The sequence below is a fragment of the Schistocerca gregaria genome, chromosome 3 (genome assembly GCF_023897955.1).
Source record: "Schistocerca gregaria isolate iqSchGreg1 chromosome 3, iqSchGreg1.2, whole genome shotgun sequence".
Taxonomy (NCBI): Eukaryota; Metazoa; Arthropoda; class Insecta; order Orthoptera; family Acrididae; genus Schistocerca; species Schistocerca gregaria.
In genome coordinates, this window is record NC_064922.1 from 381,607,759 (window position 1) to 381,625,140 (window position 17,382).

At 37.3% G+C, this 17,382-nt stretch overlaps 1 protein-coding gene across 6 annotated transcripts in view; it reads left to right on the plus strand.

The window, feature by feature from the left end:
• LOC126355009 (uncharacterized) overlaps window positions 1-14,701 on the plus strand; it is a 504,064-nt gene extending 489,363 nt beyond the window's left edge. For all 6 annotated transcript variants that reach the window (XM_050005149.1, XM_050005144.1, XM_050005146.1 and 3 more), the window contains one exon: window positions 13,840-14,701. In XM_050005149.1, coding sequence (XP_049861106.1) covers window positions 13,840-14,106 — 267 coding nt within the window. In that variant the 3' untranslated portion in view covers window positions 14,107-14,701. The remainder of the gene's footprint in view (window positions 1-13,839) is intronic.
• Window positions 14,702-17,382: the final 2,681 nt, after the last annotated feature.

Below are 17,382 nucleotides of genomic sequence, written 5' to 3' on the forward strand. Positions count from 1 at the left end.
CATATTCATCTAACAGTCATTGGCTCTTGACCAACGCGAGCAGCAATGTCGCGATACGATAATCCGCAATAGCGATAGGCTACAATCCAACCTTTATCAAAGTCAGAAACATGATGGTATGCATTTCTCCTCCTTACACGAGGCATCACAACAACGTTTCACCAGGCAATGCCGCTCAACTGCTGTTTGTGTATGAGAAATCGGTTGGAAACTTTCCTCATGTCAGCACTTTGTAGGTGTCGCCACTGGTGCCAACCTTGTGTGAATGCTCTGAAAAGCTAATCATTTGCATATCACAGCATCTTCTTCCTGTTGGTTAAATTTTGCATCTATTGCACATCATCTTCGTGGTGTAGCAATTTTAATGGCCAGTAGTGTATTAAAAATACCATACCTTGAGGCATGAGATGTTGTACATTGGAGTAAGTGTTTGCAGAGCATATCAAGCTGTGGATAGTCTGTTTGCTAAAACCTCCATATGTTTTGTCCATTTCCACTGGCAGTATACCTTCACCCATAAGAATTTAGTATATGTTATAATAAATCATCATTAGTCTTTAATCTAGCATCATTGTGTTTTTATTCAACCAGAAGTACTTAGTTTTCTTTACATTTAAAGGTACTTTATTTTTCAATGACCAGTTGTGGACATCTGTGAGAGCTGCATTAGACTCTTCTGTCACTGTGTTGGAGTTTTAGCTGTGATCACTACATTACTGTCATCCATAAACATTATTTTTCCTCCACATCTGACACTCTGTAGGAAATCATCAACATAAATAAGAAGAAGAATTTTACCTAATACACTCCCCTGTGTGATGTCTATAATTTAGCATTTACAAGTAAGTAGTGATGATGAATCCAGCGACATGATTGTAGGATATAGAAGGCGTTCAAAATGTTTAATTGTAGATGACGATAGTAAAGAGGAAAATTCAACATGCAAATCATGTATATCATGGATTTGACAGGAAGCAAAAAACACACGAATCATTTGGAAATATTTTGAGATTCGTTGGTTGCATCAAAGCATTTGTTTGAATTCAAAGTGAGCACTCAAGATTATGAGAACTATTTTCTGATATATTTAGGAAATACTTTTTACGGAAACAAATCTCTTCTCACAACAGATAACAATGTAAAGGGGGGGGAGGAGGGAGGGGGGATGGAATGAAATAAAATGGAAAATGGATGACATTTGGTATCCTTGTACTTGCGACAAGATGAAGACCTACTATGCACTGTGAGGCCTACTATGCACAGTGTATTTTAATGGCTCTAGTCAGAAAACCGAATATTCAAATGTATTAGTCTAAAAGGCCAGTAGCAGAAACACTGTGTCTGAAAAGCAATGCTCTTAAAAGATATGAACAAATTTTGAGATTCTTAAGTTTTTTTGATAATGAAACTCTTAACAGCATTGGCTGGCTTTGGAAGATAAGACCTATCATCAACCTGTTGAATGAGAAACTGAAAGTATGTTACACACCACATTAAAATGTTGGTATAGACAAGTCCTTGATGGAAATATAAAGGAGGCTTAGCATATAAACAATTTAATGCATCAAAAAGAGTGTGATTTGGATTAAAATTTTATGAACTATGTGAGGTAAGTACTGGTTATTGTTATGGTTTCAAAATATGTAATGGCTAGAACAAAACTGATAGGAATAATAGCTCATCAAAGAATGCTGTCATGGACTTGTCAAAATCCATACTGAACAAAAGATATAGTTCATTTCTTGACAACAGGTATTCCTTCCCCAAACTCTTTTTAAAATTACTCCAGGAGAACGCAAATGTTATCAAGACAGTGTTCAGCAACAGGCAAAATAAGCTTAAAAAAAAAGAAAATTCAAAAATAAAAGTTAAATAAAGGAGTCTGTTTATGGAGAATTTGTAATATGTTGGCTCTGAGATGAAAAGACTAGCATGATGTGTAATGATATCAACAAAACACAAAGATATAGAGATAGTTGAACACATAGATAAACAGTTAGTTAAAAAAGATGAAGGCTATTGCATCCTTGAATACAATAAGGGAATGGGTGGAATTGATTGTCAAGATCAGATATTGCCCTGTTTCCCAATCATGAGAAAAAAATCCTCAAAGAATACCAAAAACTTTTTTTCGATATGTCAAATACAGTTCTGTTCAATATGCACATTATCCGTAAAACAGTATACAGTCAAAGAAAGAAAACATAATGATTACCAAATAAATGCAGGAGATGTGTTGTTCTGGTCTTCAGTACAGAGACTGGTTTGATGCAGCTCTCCATGCAGCTCTATCCTGTGCAAGCTTCTTCATATATGAGTAACTACTGCAACCTACATCCTTCTGAATCTGCTTAGTGTAGTCATCTCTTGGTCTCGCTCTTCAATTTTTACCCACACTTCCCTCCATCACTACTGATGTTTTTCCCGTGGTGCCGCAGAACGTGTCCTATTAACTGACGATCCCTTCTTCTAGTCAAATTGAACCACAAACTTCTCTTCTCCCCAATTCTATTTAGTGCGTCCTCATTAGTTACATGATCTAATCATCTAACCTCCAGCATTCTTCTGTAGCACCACATTTTGAAAGTTTCTATTCTCTTCTTGTCTAAACTATTTATCATCCATGTTTCACAGCCATACATGGCTACACTCCATACAAATACTTTCAGAAACGACTTCCTGACACTTAAATCTATACTCGATGTTAACAAATTTCTCTTCTTCAGAAACTCTTTCCTTGCCATTGCCAGTCTACATTTGGTATCCTCTCTACTTCGACCATCATCGGTTATTTTGCTCTCCAAATAGGAAAACTCCTTTACTACTTTCAGTGTCTCATTTGCTAATCTAATGCCCTTAGCCTCACCTGATTTAATTAGACTACATTCCATTATCCTCGTTTTGCTTTTGTTGATGATGTTAATCTTATATTGGCGTTTCAAGACACTATCCATTATGTTAAAGTGCTTCCAGGTTCTTTGCTGTCTCTGACATAGAATCTAAATATATTGGGATAGCATAGAATGTGGTCTGGGAAAACATCAATAGTGATGTTCTTTTGTCTGACGTGAGAACAGCATGGTACAAGGTAGTCAATAACATTAGCAGCACTAATGAGCATGTCTTTGCCATCAGTGTAAGTTACAGGAACCTCTGCAGCAAATGCAACCTTGTTGATACTGTGCCTCATTGTTACACATGTGGACATCGGAATATCAACTGGAGGTGGACCAAACCTCAAAGTTTTTATTTCTTCTCCATTGATTTTAATTCCTACTCCAAATATTTCTTTTGTTTCCTTTACTGCTTGCTCAAAATATGTATTGAATAACATCGGGGAGAGACTACAACCCTGTCTCACTCCCTTCCCAACTGTTGCTTCCCTTTCATGCCCCTTGACTCTTATAACTGCCATCTGGTTTCTTTACTAATTGTAAATAGCCTTTCGCTCCCTGTATTTTACTCCTGACACCTTCAGAATTTGAAAGAGAGTATTCCAGCCAACCTTGTCAAAAGCTGTCTCTAAGTCTACATATGCCAGAAATGTAGGTTTGCTCTTCCTTGACCTATCTTCTAAGGTAAGTCATAGGGTCAGTATTGCCTCACACATCCCAACATTTCTATGGAAACCGAACTGATCTTCCCCAAGATCAGCTTATACCAGTTTTTCTATTCATCTGTAAAGAATTCGTGTAAGTATTTTGCAGCTGTGACTTATTAAACTGATAATTCGGTAATTTTCATACATGTCAACACCTGCTGTCTTTGGGATTGGAATTACTATATTCCTCTTGAAGTCTGAGAGCATTTCGGCTGTCTCATACATCTTTGCTCACCAGATGGTCAAGTTTCATCATAGCTGGCTCTCCTTAAGCTATCATTAGTTCTAATGGAATGTTGTCTACTCCCGGGGCCTTGTTTCGACTTAGGTCTTTCAGTGCTCTGTCAAATTCTTCATGCAGTATCACATCTCCTGTTTCATCTTCACTTACGTCCTCTTCCATTTCCATAACATTGCCCTCAAGTACACCGCCCTTGTATAGACCTTCTATATACTCCTTGCATCTTTCTGCTTTCTCTTCTTTTCTTAGAACTGGTTTTCCATCCAAGGCAGTATCTATCTTACCCATAGTAATATATGCCTCTACATCCTTACATCTGTCCTCAAGCCATCCCTGCTTAGCCATTTTTCACTTCCTGTTGATCTCATTTTTGAGACATTTGCTTCATTTACTGCATTTTTATCTTTTCTCCTTTCATCAATTAAATTTAGTATCTCTTACATTACCCAAGGATTTCTACTAGCCCTCGGCTTTTTACCTACTTGATCCTCTGCTGCCTTCACTATTTTATCTCTCAATGCTACCCATTCTTCTTCTACCATATTTCTTTCCACTGTTCCTGTCAGTTGTTCCCTTATGCTCTCCCTGAAATCTCTTAAACCTCTGGTTCTTTCAGTTTCTCCAGGTCCAATCTCCTTAAATTCCCACCTCTTTGCAGTGTCTTCAGTTTTAAATCTACAGTTCATAACCAATAGATTGTGGTCAGTCCACATCTTCCCCTGGAAATGTCTTACAATTTAAAACCTGGTTCCTAAAATTCTGTCTTACCATTATATAATCTATCTGATACCTTCTAGTGTCTCCAGGCTGCTTCCATGTATACAACCTTCTTTCATGATTCTTGAACCAAGTGTTAGCTATGATTAAGTTATTCTCTGTGCAAAATTCTACCAGGTGGCTTCCTCTTTCATTTCTTACCCCCTCCCCCCAATCCATATTCACCTTCTACGTTTCCTTCTCTCCCTTTTAATACTATCAAATTCCAGTCAACCATGACTATTAAATTTTCTTCTCCCTTCACTATCTGAATAATTTCTTTTATCTCATCATACATTTCATCAATTTCTTCGTCATCTGCAGAGCTAGTTGGCATATAAACTTGTACTACTGTAGTAGGCATGGGCTTCGTGTCTATCTTGGCCACAATAATGCGTTCGCTATGCTGTTTGTAGTAGCTTACCCGCACTCCTTTTTTTTTTATTCATTATTAAACCTACTCATGCATTACCCCTGCCCGATTAAGGGATCTTACATTCTACGCTCTGATCTGTAGAATGCCCGTTTTCTTTCTCCTGATAACAACGTCGTCCTGAGTAGTCCCTGCCCGGAGTCCGAATGGGGGACTGTTTTACCTCTGGAATATTTTACCCAAGAGGATGCCCTCATCATTTAACCATATAGCAAAGCTGCATGCCCTCGAGAAAAATTACGGCTGTAGTTTCCCCTTGCTTTCCGCCGTTCACAGTACCGGCACAGCACGGCCTTTTTGGTTAGCGTTACATGGCGAGATCAGTCAATCATCCAGACTGTTGCCCCTGCAACTACTGAAAAGGCTGCTGCCCCTCTTCAGGAACCACATGTTTGTCGGGCCTCTAGATAGATACCCCTCCATTGTGGTTGCACCTACGGTACGACTATCTGTATCGCTGAGGCATGCAAGCCTCCCCACCAACGGCAGGTTCCATGGTTCATGGGGGGCCACCCACAATTATGTCTTCATCAGCTACAAACAAATTTGTGGTACAGCAATACACATCTGCATGTAACCTTCCTATGCCTACCTATTCATGGGCCATCTAGAGCAGGGGTTTCCGAACAGGAAATTTCAGGTGTACATCCTAACAAAACATGCGTATATAAGTAGAATTATAATTTTAATTTATTTTTAATTTTACTTTTATAGTGAGAAAACTGATTGATAAAACTAGCATCTGTGTAGCGTTGACAAAAATGGATTTGCCACAGAAATTGATGGCCATTAGAAAACATAAACCAACACCGAACCACAAGTACAATGAAAGCTATTTACACTGTGGCTTTATAGAAAAGTACTTTCCTGAAGCTTACACAAAATGACTCGATAAGAAATTCATTTTGGGGAAAAATACCAGAAGTAGTTTCTATATCAACAGGTAACTGCATATCAGGATGGATATCAAAGTTCTGAAAGGAATGGAGGACGTCATCAGGTGGGAGAGTCGCCTGCAGAAGAGTAATCCAGACTAATGGCAAGTACTGAATGTGAGAGTGTGGAAGAGGAATGGGGTAAGTGCAAAGTGACATTTCTATGCTCGCAGAAAACACCTGTGGCAGAATGTCTGAAAGGCCAAAAGATATGGAGACACCATGGTGGAATGAGCACGTGAAGAAAGCAATAAAAGAAAAGTTAAGTGTGACAAGAATGGAACAGAGACAAAAAAAGAAAGTTAGAGTAAATTCAAGGAAAGCAAAAAGAAATGTAAGAAAGTGACAGCAGAATAAAAGAGGAAAAGTTGGGAGGCATTCACAGGAGAATTGGAAAAGGATGTTACTGGGGGTAAAAGAATGTTGTATGGACTTGAAAGGAGTAAGGGGAAGGGAGTCAATTACATAGAGTTGATGAAAAGGGAAACGTGGAGAGATAATGATGCAACAGGAGGAGATGAAGAAAAGACAGCATGTACTTGGACAAACTACTAACTGTTAAAAATCATAAGGCAGCTTCACCTACTGGTATAATATGCATATGGATTCAGAAATTTTTGCTTGAAGAATGGGGAAAGAGAATAATAATTCCAATGTTCAAGAATGGAGACAGAAAAGTATGCAATAACTATCAAGGGATCACATTCCTATCACACATAGCAAAAATACTGGAGAGGATAGTGAAGGCATACAATAGTGTCCACAGAGAAAAGCCACATGAAACCTTGGAGAGAAAGCAAGCTGGGAAACAAACAGCTGAAATTCTTAAAGCAGTGTAACTCAAAATCAGGTGTGTCCAGACCCATATTGAAAGAAGTGATTGATTTATGAAAGTTACAAAGCTGAGAAAAGGAAGTGTGATTGTTTACAATGGTGAAGAAATTATTGCAATTTGGTGTTGATATCGTTTTGTCAGGAACCCAACTGTAAGGATGTACAAGAACAGCTAGGCATACCAAATGGAAAAAAATCTAGAAGCATGTCATAAAACGCAGTGGGGAGAAAAGTAAGACTATGGTGGTAACCAGAGGAGACAGAGAAGGGGAAAGGACATATTAATATTAAGACAGAAAATAGAAATTGTGGACAACTTTAAATATTTAGGAAGCGGGATACTGCAGACTGCAAGGATAGTGGTAGAAATTAGCAAAGCATACAACAAAGCAATGCATTTTACCAGTGCGTGAGGGGCTTTGAGAAAAAGAGGTGCCAATGAAGCATAAGGGTGTGCTGTACAAGACATACTTTGCACTAATATTGACATATGCATCAGAGACCTGGACAAAAATAAGGAGAAAGGAGAGTAGAATGCAAGTGGAATGAAATTACTATGTAGTTATATTAGGGAAAACAAGGAGAGGCAGTGTGAGAAATGAAGTTGATAGGAAGAAAGTTGGAGTGGAAAAGTTGAATGATAAAACTGTGGCCAAGTTTGGAGTAAACAGAACGCAATAATATTTAACTTTCCTCGGGATTAATTTAATATTATGGTCACACAAAATGAAACAGCTACTAATCTGTACCAAACACACAAGCAAGACTCAGAAAACCATACAACTATGACTCTTGGCATTTGCATAAACACAAATAATCACACCTTTACCAAATCAAAAATGTCCCTCCACCAAGGTACTTCACCAATGAGAATACATTGTTTATTTGGGTTTCGTTGGTGCCTTTTAGCTTAATGGCAGACCATGCACAATGCACATATTTTCCTAACATAGGGTAATAACCCACTTGGTGCAAGAACAAGACAACATCCAAAGGCCCACAGACTATTCACATACGTGCAATAAAAGTGAATGAAAAATGAAGACTGTAGACATTATCATTATTGCAATGAATGGTACTTATTCACAGTAATGAGGACTGTGATGAAGGATAATGTGTGTGCAGAATGGGTAAAAGTTTAGTTACAGTGTCGGCAGATTTTGTGTGACCTGTAGATGTTGGTAACAACATGATGAATCATGGAAAATGGAGACTGCCATCATCATTTGTTTCGTTTCATAGAAAAATATGCATTGTGGCCTGCTTTCTGCAAAATAGTTATATGTGTCACTGCAAGTAGGGACATGTGTGGCTCGCCGTTGACCTGATGGTAGCCCGCTACTTACCATTTGTTCTTGCAATTTTTTCATTTTTTAACTTGACTTTCATTTGCTTTCAAAATGGAGGGATTGGGCTCTTTTAGAACTTAGTTCTTTGGAGCCCAGTGTGGGGGCAGCGGAATCCCAGTTAAGAATAATAACTTGTCTCACAACATGATATTTTTGAACTTCTGGCTGTTACATAGTAGCAGTAAGGGTTTTACAGCCTGCGATACTAAGAAGTCAGTACACCTCTCCTGTTGATGCACTTTGACATTAATATAGAACTGCTCACTTCAGTTGCAGCAATTGAAGCTGTGCTATTTGCTTTCTGCCTAACCACTACTCATAAATTATGACAGTCATAAAAAACAGCAAAGTATATTTGACAAGCAACAGAATGAATTGCAGCTGTGCTATTAGGTTTGTGCATACCAGCTTCCTGGAAAATATAAAAACATAATAATTTAAAAAATGAGACAAAAGGGAAATGGAATAAAGAGCAAATTCTTTTGACAGTCTGAAGAAAACTACAAAAAAAGTCTTTTCATGGCTTCACTGTTTTCTGCACATGTATTCAAATAAGTGTGAATTCAAAGTGCACTTGCATTTATTAGGGCTCCGAAATTGCCTTTTTATGCCAGACCAGTGCTGTTGGTATGGATGCCTGATTGGGGTCTTTGAAATGTAGACTACGATTAACAGAAAGATGAACAAATTCTTCACTGTTCAGGCACTAATCTGAGGTGAAGCAATCAGAAATAACAGCATTTCCAGGGAATACATACTTTCTCAAAAGAATATGCTTTGTTCTTATAGATAACACTTTTAAAAAGCACGAAAGACCCACCTGCCAATTACAAGCTTTTCCATATGAAATTTGTGCCTCCAAACTTTTGACGCATCTCAACTACTTTTCCTACACCACCAAGATGATCTCCTCTGCAAACATGAACTTCTCTGCAGAAGATTCTCCAATCTATAACAGAGTGTCTTGCCACATGTAATTCCAATGAGTTAAAAGTATTAGAATAATTGCTGATCCACAGAAATGTCATATTCAAATAGTGTGACTACTAACAGCAAACCAATTACCGGTATGTACATTTTTGTATACTAAAATGAAAGATGTGGATACCTCTTTTCTGTGCAACACATTTGAAAGTCCATCTGAATAGACCTTTCTAGCAACAAAGACCATATGCACAGAACATTTTTACGTGTTCTTTTTGTTCCAAGGAGCCCCTGTTCAAAACACCACTGTACGACTTCACCCTGCAAATTAAATGGACTCAATATGAGTTAACATCAATCATGAAAACTTCTAAAATATGCCCTCAGATAAAGAACATACTGACAAATACACAAACAACTAACCAACCTTAAAATCCATAATAACAAACAGCTTATGAAATGTTGAAACCTTCCATCTTGAAAGCAAAGAAACTACGATCTTCTGTTCAAAAAGCTACATGTAGTGACTATCATAATCGCATCAGATTAAATCATGGTAACATCCATAAAAATTTCAGTAGTATGAAACCTTAATATCACTAACTGTACATAATATAAATTCAAAATTCCTACCAGACAAACAAAATCAGCTAACTTTATTTATGAAATGAAATAAATTATAAACAGCATTTTCACTGATTATCAACATATGTGTTATCATGATAAAATAAAATATATGGTAACTTCATTTACAAAACAAAAGAAATAACAACAGTCTCATTGGGTATCTGCTTCTGACTCATGATTGGCCAACTGACCGTGCTGTTACCAACCTCTACACATCACACAGAAAGCGCCAACACTGTAGCTGCAAGATGTAACACATGCATTAGCAAAGTACATTGTAATTCTATTTAAGAATCTGTGATATGCTCCAAACAGCCTATATTGTTCACAATAGTTACTGTATTGTCAAAGTAATCATGGGCAGTTGGATCATTGCACACTCAAGATCAATGTTCTGAATATCAATTCACTGTGAAAAAGTGCCTTAATGTATTTCTAGTTCAGTCTGACAGTTCGTGGTACACTACACAGTCCGTGCAACTCACATTACATATCATACACACATAGCATTCATGTGGCTTGGCGATCTGCACACTGTTTATTTATTTATTTATTGTTCTGTGGGACCAAATTAAGGAGTTCAATCCCGCGTCTGGTCATCCTGATTTAGGTTTTCCGTGATTTCCCTAAATCACTCCAGGCAAATTCTGGGATGGTTCCTCTAAAAGGACACGGCCGACTTCCTTCCCCATCCTTCCCTAATCCGATGAGACCGATGACCATGCTGTCTGGTCTCCTTCCCCAAACAACCAACCAACCAAATTAAGGAGAAGTCTCCTTGGTCATGGAACGAGTCAATACAAGAAATTATAACACAATATTAGAAACAGATAAAATGAAATGGAAGAAACACGTATTCAGGCAACAGTTCGTAAGTTTAAATAAAGAAAATCAACAATGTAATGCTGGAATTTGCTTAATTTTTCAGCTCTTCCAGGAGCTCCTTGACAGAATAGGAGGAGTGAGCCATGAAATAACTCTTCAGTTTAGACTTAAAAGCGTTTGGGCTACTGCTAAGATTTTTGAGTTCTTGTGGTAGCTTATTGAAAATGGATGCAGCAGAATAGTGCACTCCTTTCTGCACAAGAGTCAAGGAAGTGATTCCCAGACTATTGAATAGGGGTCGACAAGAGGTTCTCAAACTTACACCACACATAGCTCGAACAGCCCGTTTTTGAGCCAAAAATACCCTTTTTGAATCAGAAGAATTATCCCAAAAAATAATACCATATGACATAAGCGTATGAAAATATTCAAAGTAGACTACTTTTCATGTTGAACTGTCACTTATTTCAGATTCTGTTCTAATGGTAAATAAAGCAGCATTTAGTTTCTGAACAAGATCCTGAACATGGGCTTTCCACAACAGCTTACTATCTATCCGAACGCCTAGGAACTTGAACAGTTCCGTCTCGCTTATAATATGCCCATTCTGTCTGATCAAAATATCAGTTCTTGTTGAATTGTGAGTTAGAAACTGTAAAAACTGAGTCTTACTGTGATTTAGCATCAAATTATTTTCCACAAGCCAAGAACTTATGTCATGAACTACATTATTTGATAATGTTTCAATATTACACACAAGATCCTTCATTACAAGGCAGGTGTCACCAGCAAAAAGAAATATTTTTGAATCACCTGTAATACTAGAAGACATGTCATTTATATAAATAAGAACAGCAGTGGCCCCAGCACCAACCCTTGGGGAACACCCCACTTAAGTGCCCCATTGGGACTGATCATCACTTCCACTCTCAATATTGCGGAGAATTACCTTCTGCTTTCTTTTCTTAAAGTAAGAGGCGAACCAATTGTAAGCTACTCCCCTTACTCCGTAATGGTCCAACTTCTGTACTAATATCCTGTGGTCAACACAGTCAAAAGCCTTTGTTAAATCAAAGAAAAATCCTAGCATTTGCAACCTTTTATTTAATCCGTCCAAAACCTCACAGAGAAAAGAGAATATAGCATTTCCAGTTATTAAACCATTTCTAAAACCAAACTGTACATTTGATAGCAAATTATGTCAATTTAAATGCTCCAGTAACCTTGTATATACAACTTTCTCGATAACTTTAGCAAACACCGATGGCATAGAAATAGGTCTATAATTGTCAACATTATCCCTGTCTCCCTTTTTATAAACTGGCTTCACTACAGAGTACTTTAATCGATCAGGAAACCGACCACTCCTAAAGGAAAAGTTACAGATATGGCTAAGTACTGGGCTAACATACGTAGGACAATACTTCAGTATTCTGCTAGGTGCCCCGTTATATCCATGAGAGTTCTTGGTCTTTAGTGATTTAATTATTAACTCAATGTTTAGTTTTATGATGTTAGTTTTATGATTAATGGTTCTGAATATCAGATCACCATGAAACACAATGTGACACACTTGGTTATTAGTTTGTTTGTTGAAAGTACACACTGAAATCAAAATGTATATCACTGATAAAATAGTTCTTTTAACATTGGGCATAACACACATGCACTCACTTGGAACAACAGTCGCCACCCTTTGTTAATCTACAGACTATTTGTAGTTGCTTCCCCATACACATACCGTACCAATATGTTTCTACAGCTCAGCCCATCTCGCTTTGCATTAGATAACGATTTACAATTTCATATAAAAGTAAAACTTCACATTATCATATTAATGGTAAATAATTTTAAATAATATATTAATAAACATGCAGACACACATCAGAAGAAAAAAATAGCAAATTTGTGCATAGGAACTTCAGAGTGTATACAGAAACAAAGTTGCACAAAGAAAAATGTTGCAAAACCCATACTACAAAAAAATCTTCCAACATAACAAGGAAAGAAGAAAGCAGGGGAACAGAAAAATATTATGTCATACTGTGTTATCTTCACAACTGGAACAATAATTACTGAAATCAAATCTTGGAAAGATGGGGGAGAGTGAAGGAGTATCATAAATGTCCCAACCCAGCCTGACCCTGGATGAAGGGGAAACAAAGACAATGACACTGCTTTACAATCCCCAAAGGAATAAATTAGGCAATCACCAATGAAATGAGTCTTTCTTCCAAATAAAATGCAACTTGATGCTGGGAAATGACAGTATAACTCCTGTGACAGAACACTACTGTCATAACATACTTTTATTAGACATAGCATGTTGATCCTAAGTGATTTATGCAGACAAAGCTTTTACAGTAGTCTTTCATTCTTTTTGTGATTACCAGCTTATTTCCATTTTTTCTCTGACTTTTCTCATACGCCTAAGTCTCTTTATCGTAATGCCATTAAATATGCCAATTCTACATTTTACTTTCATTATAAACCACCTTCAAAACTGAGGCCACTAACATATGCTTATACGATGATACTTGACTTGCAGATGGGAGATCTGTTTCAAATTTTGCTGATGAAAGATATTTTTGCTTGGATAGTAAGAATTAAAGACAAATATCCTGGATTAAATAAGTTAGGTCATATGACAATATTGATGATGGTCTGTCTGTCTGTCAGATGAAGTTGCTAAGCTCAGTACCTCATTGAGAGTTATCCAAGAGGAACAGACTGCATGTTGGCACAGCGTGTTACTAGCTCACTTATCTTTCACCTTCATTTTATATGGATATAAATTATACTCCTCACACACTCACCTACAATAGTCACCATTAACACACAACACTCCTGTTCCTCAAAGAAAAGGTGCCCAAATGGTACAAATAAAATAATCCTTCACGATGTAGGCACCTTACCTTGTATGTAATATCCCAGCCAGCAATTCCATATTAATTTTGTATTTGATAGTTTATTATTTTTAGATCCTCTATGCACTTAACTAACATTTTTGCCACATTCCAGTTTGCCTGTTCTTCAATGCTACCCTTTAGTAATAACTAGATACTAGAATTTTTAATAATTTAGTGTTAACATAATTGATGTTAAAAACTCATTATTGGTAATTCATAACATAAATTCATTTCCTTGTCTTTACTCTATATGATGCTCATATCTTAGAGAGAGGCTTAAAAATTTGTAAATTGAACAACATACCTCTTAGGGAAGTATAGGACTGTAAAATATTTTTAAACAGGTGCTACAATAAAGAATAAAGGGAAAAAAGAGAGTAATCATTTATTTATTTTTTGTTGCAGGTGACGGCACTATTAAGAGAACAAACACGCTTGTGCCATCAGCTTGAAACACTAACTGGATGCAATGTTGAAGCAATAAATTCTGCTCTTGAACCAAGCAATTCCACTTTGCACTGCTGTTGTGAAAGTGAGCGCATGCTGGATGCTGTTCGTGAAGAGAATAGACGCCTAGAACGTCTTGTGGAGGCACATTCTGCAGAGTTGGCTGAAATCCGGCAGATGCTTTCTAGACTTATTGACAGAGAGAGGGATTCAGCTACTCTGTAATGTATACATGTGTGCAACTAAACTCCAAAATATTCAGGGCACTAGTCAAAGTACACCTAGGCATCTCTTTGTGGCTTCTCTGAGCAAGTGGCAAAAATAAATGCCAGTTGTCAAAATACATCTGAACATATTCCCTTGTGTTCAGTCATTAATGACTCGGTGGTACTGAAGTAAAGACTTTATAAGAAGCCTTCTTCTGCTGCTACAGAAACTAAAAGTGTTTACGTAGAACATAAGTAACTGTCTGTTATGGGAGAACAAATTCCTTGAAATGAAGATTAAAATGTTAAATGCCAAGGAATAATTTAATTATTTTTAGTGTTATAATGTCTTAATTTGGAATACATTATTTTCATAAAAGTGTACATTACTGTTTATGACACTGTAAGTTTCAGACTCCAATATACTATTTTGGAATATTTTGTTGCTATAAAGCTTACGATTCTAGATGAGTTGTTATTCTTGTTATTCTGAAGGCATGAATATGAATGTTTCTTCTGAACAATGTTTATATTTTTGTTACATGAAAATATTGCCATACTTTTTAAAAGTGTGAAAGCAAATAAAACTAACTCAATTTTTCTTTGACTATGAATGGTGTAGTACAATGTTGTAACTCTTAGACAAATATTCCCTTTAAAGAGATGCTGCCCATTACATGAACACATGCCCTTAGTGACACCAGTCAACAAGGTAACCTTAGAGAGAAAAGTTACATGCACCGACTGTCTGTGAATCACGTAAACTCTTTTGTATTATAGTATTTTCACTGTTTGTGTATCACATTTTCTGATGAGATTTTGCAAAAATGGAATTCCCATTTTTCATACGAATGGAATTGTCAAAATTCTCTTCACAAGTACTTTTTATTTCCCCAGCAAATTTATGAATGTCATAAATTCCATATTACCTAGAATGATGATCAATGTTCTCATATTTAAATTAGCCCACTCTGGCTTAGGCAAGGAAAATTGTGTGTGGCTCACAATAAAGTGCAGGAATGGATTGGGAAGGTGAAATAAAGCATGAGGAAAGGGAGGCCACAGCGTGAAAAGTGAGTGTGTAGCAGAGTGAATTGGGCGGTATGGGGATGGGGTGAATTTAAGTGCGGGACAAGGGCCAGCAAAGATTAAAAATAGCTGGATTATAGGTTCAAAGGATGTATGGTGAAGACAATTTAAACAGCCTCACTGACAGATGAAAAACCTCCATCAGTTCAATACTTGCAGCAGCTTGTTTTGCTAGTGTCTTCCATCTTACAAATTAAATTGCAAAACAATCTATTTCTACCTTGTTGAACATCTCAGATACTTTGAAGAAGAAAAGTACTTATTAAATCAATAACAATCTACATCTACATGATTACTCTGTTATTCACAGTAAAGTGCCTGGCATAGGGTTCAATGAACCACCTTCAAGCTGTCACTCTACTGTTCCACTCACAAACAGCACGCAGGAAAAACAAGAACTTAAATTTTTCTGTGCAAGCCCTGATTTCTCCTATTTTATGGTGATGATCATTTCTTCCTATGTAAGTGGGTGGCAACAGAATGTTTTCACAATTGGAGGAGAAAACTGGTGATTGAAATTTCATGAAAAGATCCCGTCGCAACGAAAAACGCCCATGTTTTAATGATTGCCACTCCAGTTCACTTATCATGTCTGTGCCACTATCTCCCCTATTTCATGATAATACTAAATGAGCTGCCCTTCTTTGTACTTTTTCAATGTCATCCATCAGCCCCACCTGATGGGGATGCCCACACTGCACAGCAGTACTCCAGAATAAGGCGTAAAAGTGTGGTGTGACCAGTCTCTTTAGTAGACCTGTTGCACCTTCTGTGTGTTCTGCCAATGAATTGCAGTCTTTGGTTTGTCTACCCATGACATTACCCATGTGATAGTTTCAATTTAGGTTATTTGTAATTGTAATCGCTAAGTATTTAGTTGAATTTACAGCCTTCAGATTTGTGTGACTTATTATGTAATCAAAATTTTGTGGATTTCTTTTAGTACTCATGTGAATAACTTCACACTTTGACAGCATCATCTGCAAACTATCTAAGAGGGCTACTCAGATTGTCTCCTATGTCGTCAACATACATCAGGAACAATAGAGGCCGTAGAACACTTCCTTGGGGAATGCCAGATGTTACTTCTGTTTTAGATAATGACTTTCTGACTATTACTATGAACTATAACTTTTCTGACAGGAAATCATGAATCCAGTTGCACAACTGAGACTATATTCCATAGGCATGCAGTTTGGTTAGGAGATGCTTGTGAGGAATGGTGTCGAAAGCCTTCTGGAAATTTAAAAATTTGGAATCAGTTTGACATCCCCTGTTGATAGCACTCATAAGTGTTGCAATTCCATGCTACTCATGGCCTTTGGAGGCAACTGTGATAAACCCTTGCACTTAAAGTTGGTAAGTTCAACTCTCATCAGTATGTGTTTCTTGAAGTGCTAGTACGTCTACCTCATTTTCTTTCATAATTTTGGAGAGGATATCAGCTTTGGCTCTGCTATAGCCTTCAATGTTGGCTTGGCATATTCTTAGAACAAGTCTAATTTTTGGTTTTTTGATGGGCCACATTCTGCTAGCCTTAGAGCAGTGCATCTGGCAGGGCTGGGAGGTAAGAGTACATCCGGCCATCGCTTGGGGGTCACATTTGCTCATCTTCTCATCAAATCGAAACACTTCTAGGAGAGTGGGCCATGTCAAGGCTGTCACCTAGCACTCATTACTTCATGAGAGTAAAGAGCTAGTTGTGTTTCAAAAGAATGATATTTTCTCAATCTGTGCTGACTATGTGTCAGTGATTTGTTTTCTTCGAGGTACTACATAATGTTAGAGTACAGTATACATCTTCCAAAAAATGTGCAAATCGACTTTAGTCATATGGGCCTGTAATTCAGCAGATTACGTGGGGATAATCCCCCCCCCCCCCTTTTGTGTGTGTGTGTGTGTGTGTGTGTGTGTGTGTGTGTGTGTGTGTGTGTGTGACTTGAGCAATTTCCCAGGCTTTAGGTACAGATCTTTCTGTGAGTGAGTGATTGTATATACCAGGACTGTTCCATAAAGAATGATCATAATTTTTTATGGTAATAATTTTTCATGCTAAAATTTAATCTTATGATAATTCTGTTAGTTTAAGCAACAAACACGTGTAGTAGTTTCACTGTTGGGACTCCTGGTTCCCGCCTGTGGGAGGCAGGCAAAGTCAGACATGTTCAGTATCACCTACCGCTGCAATGGAGGTAACATGCGAGGA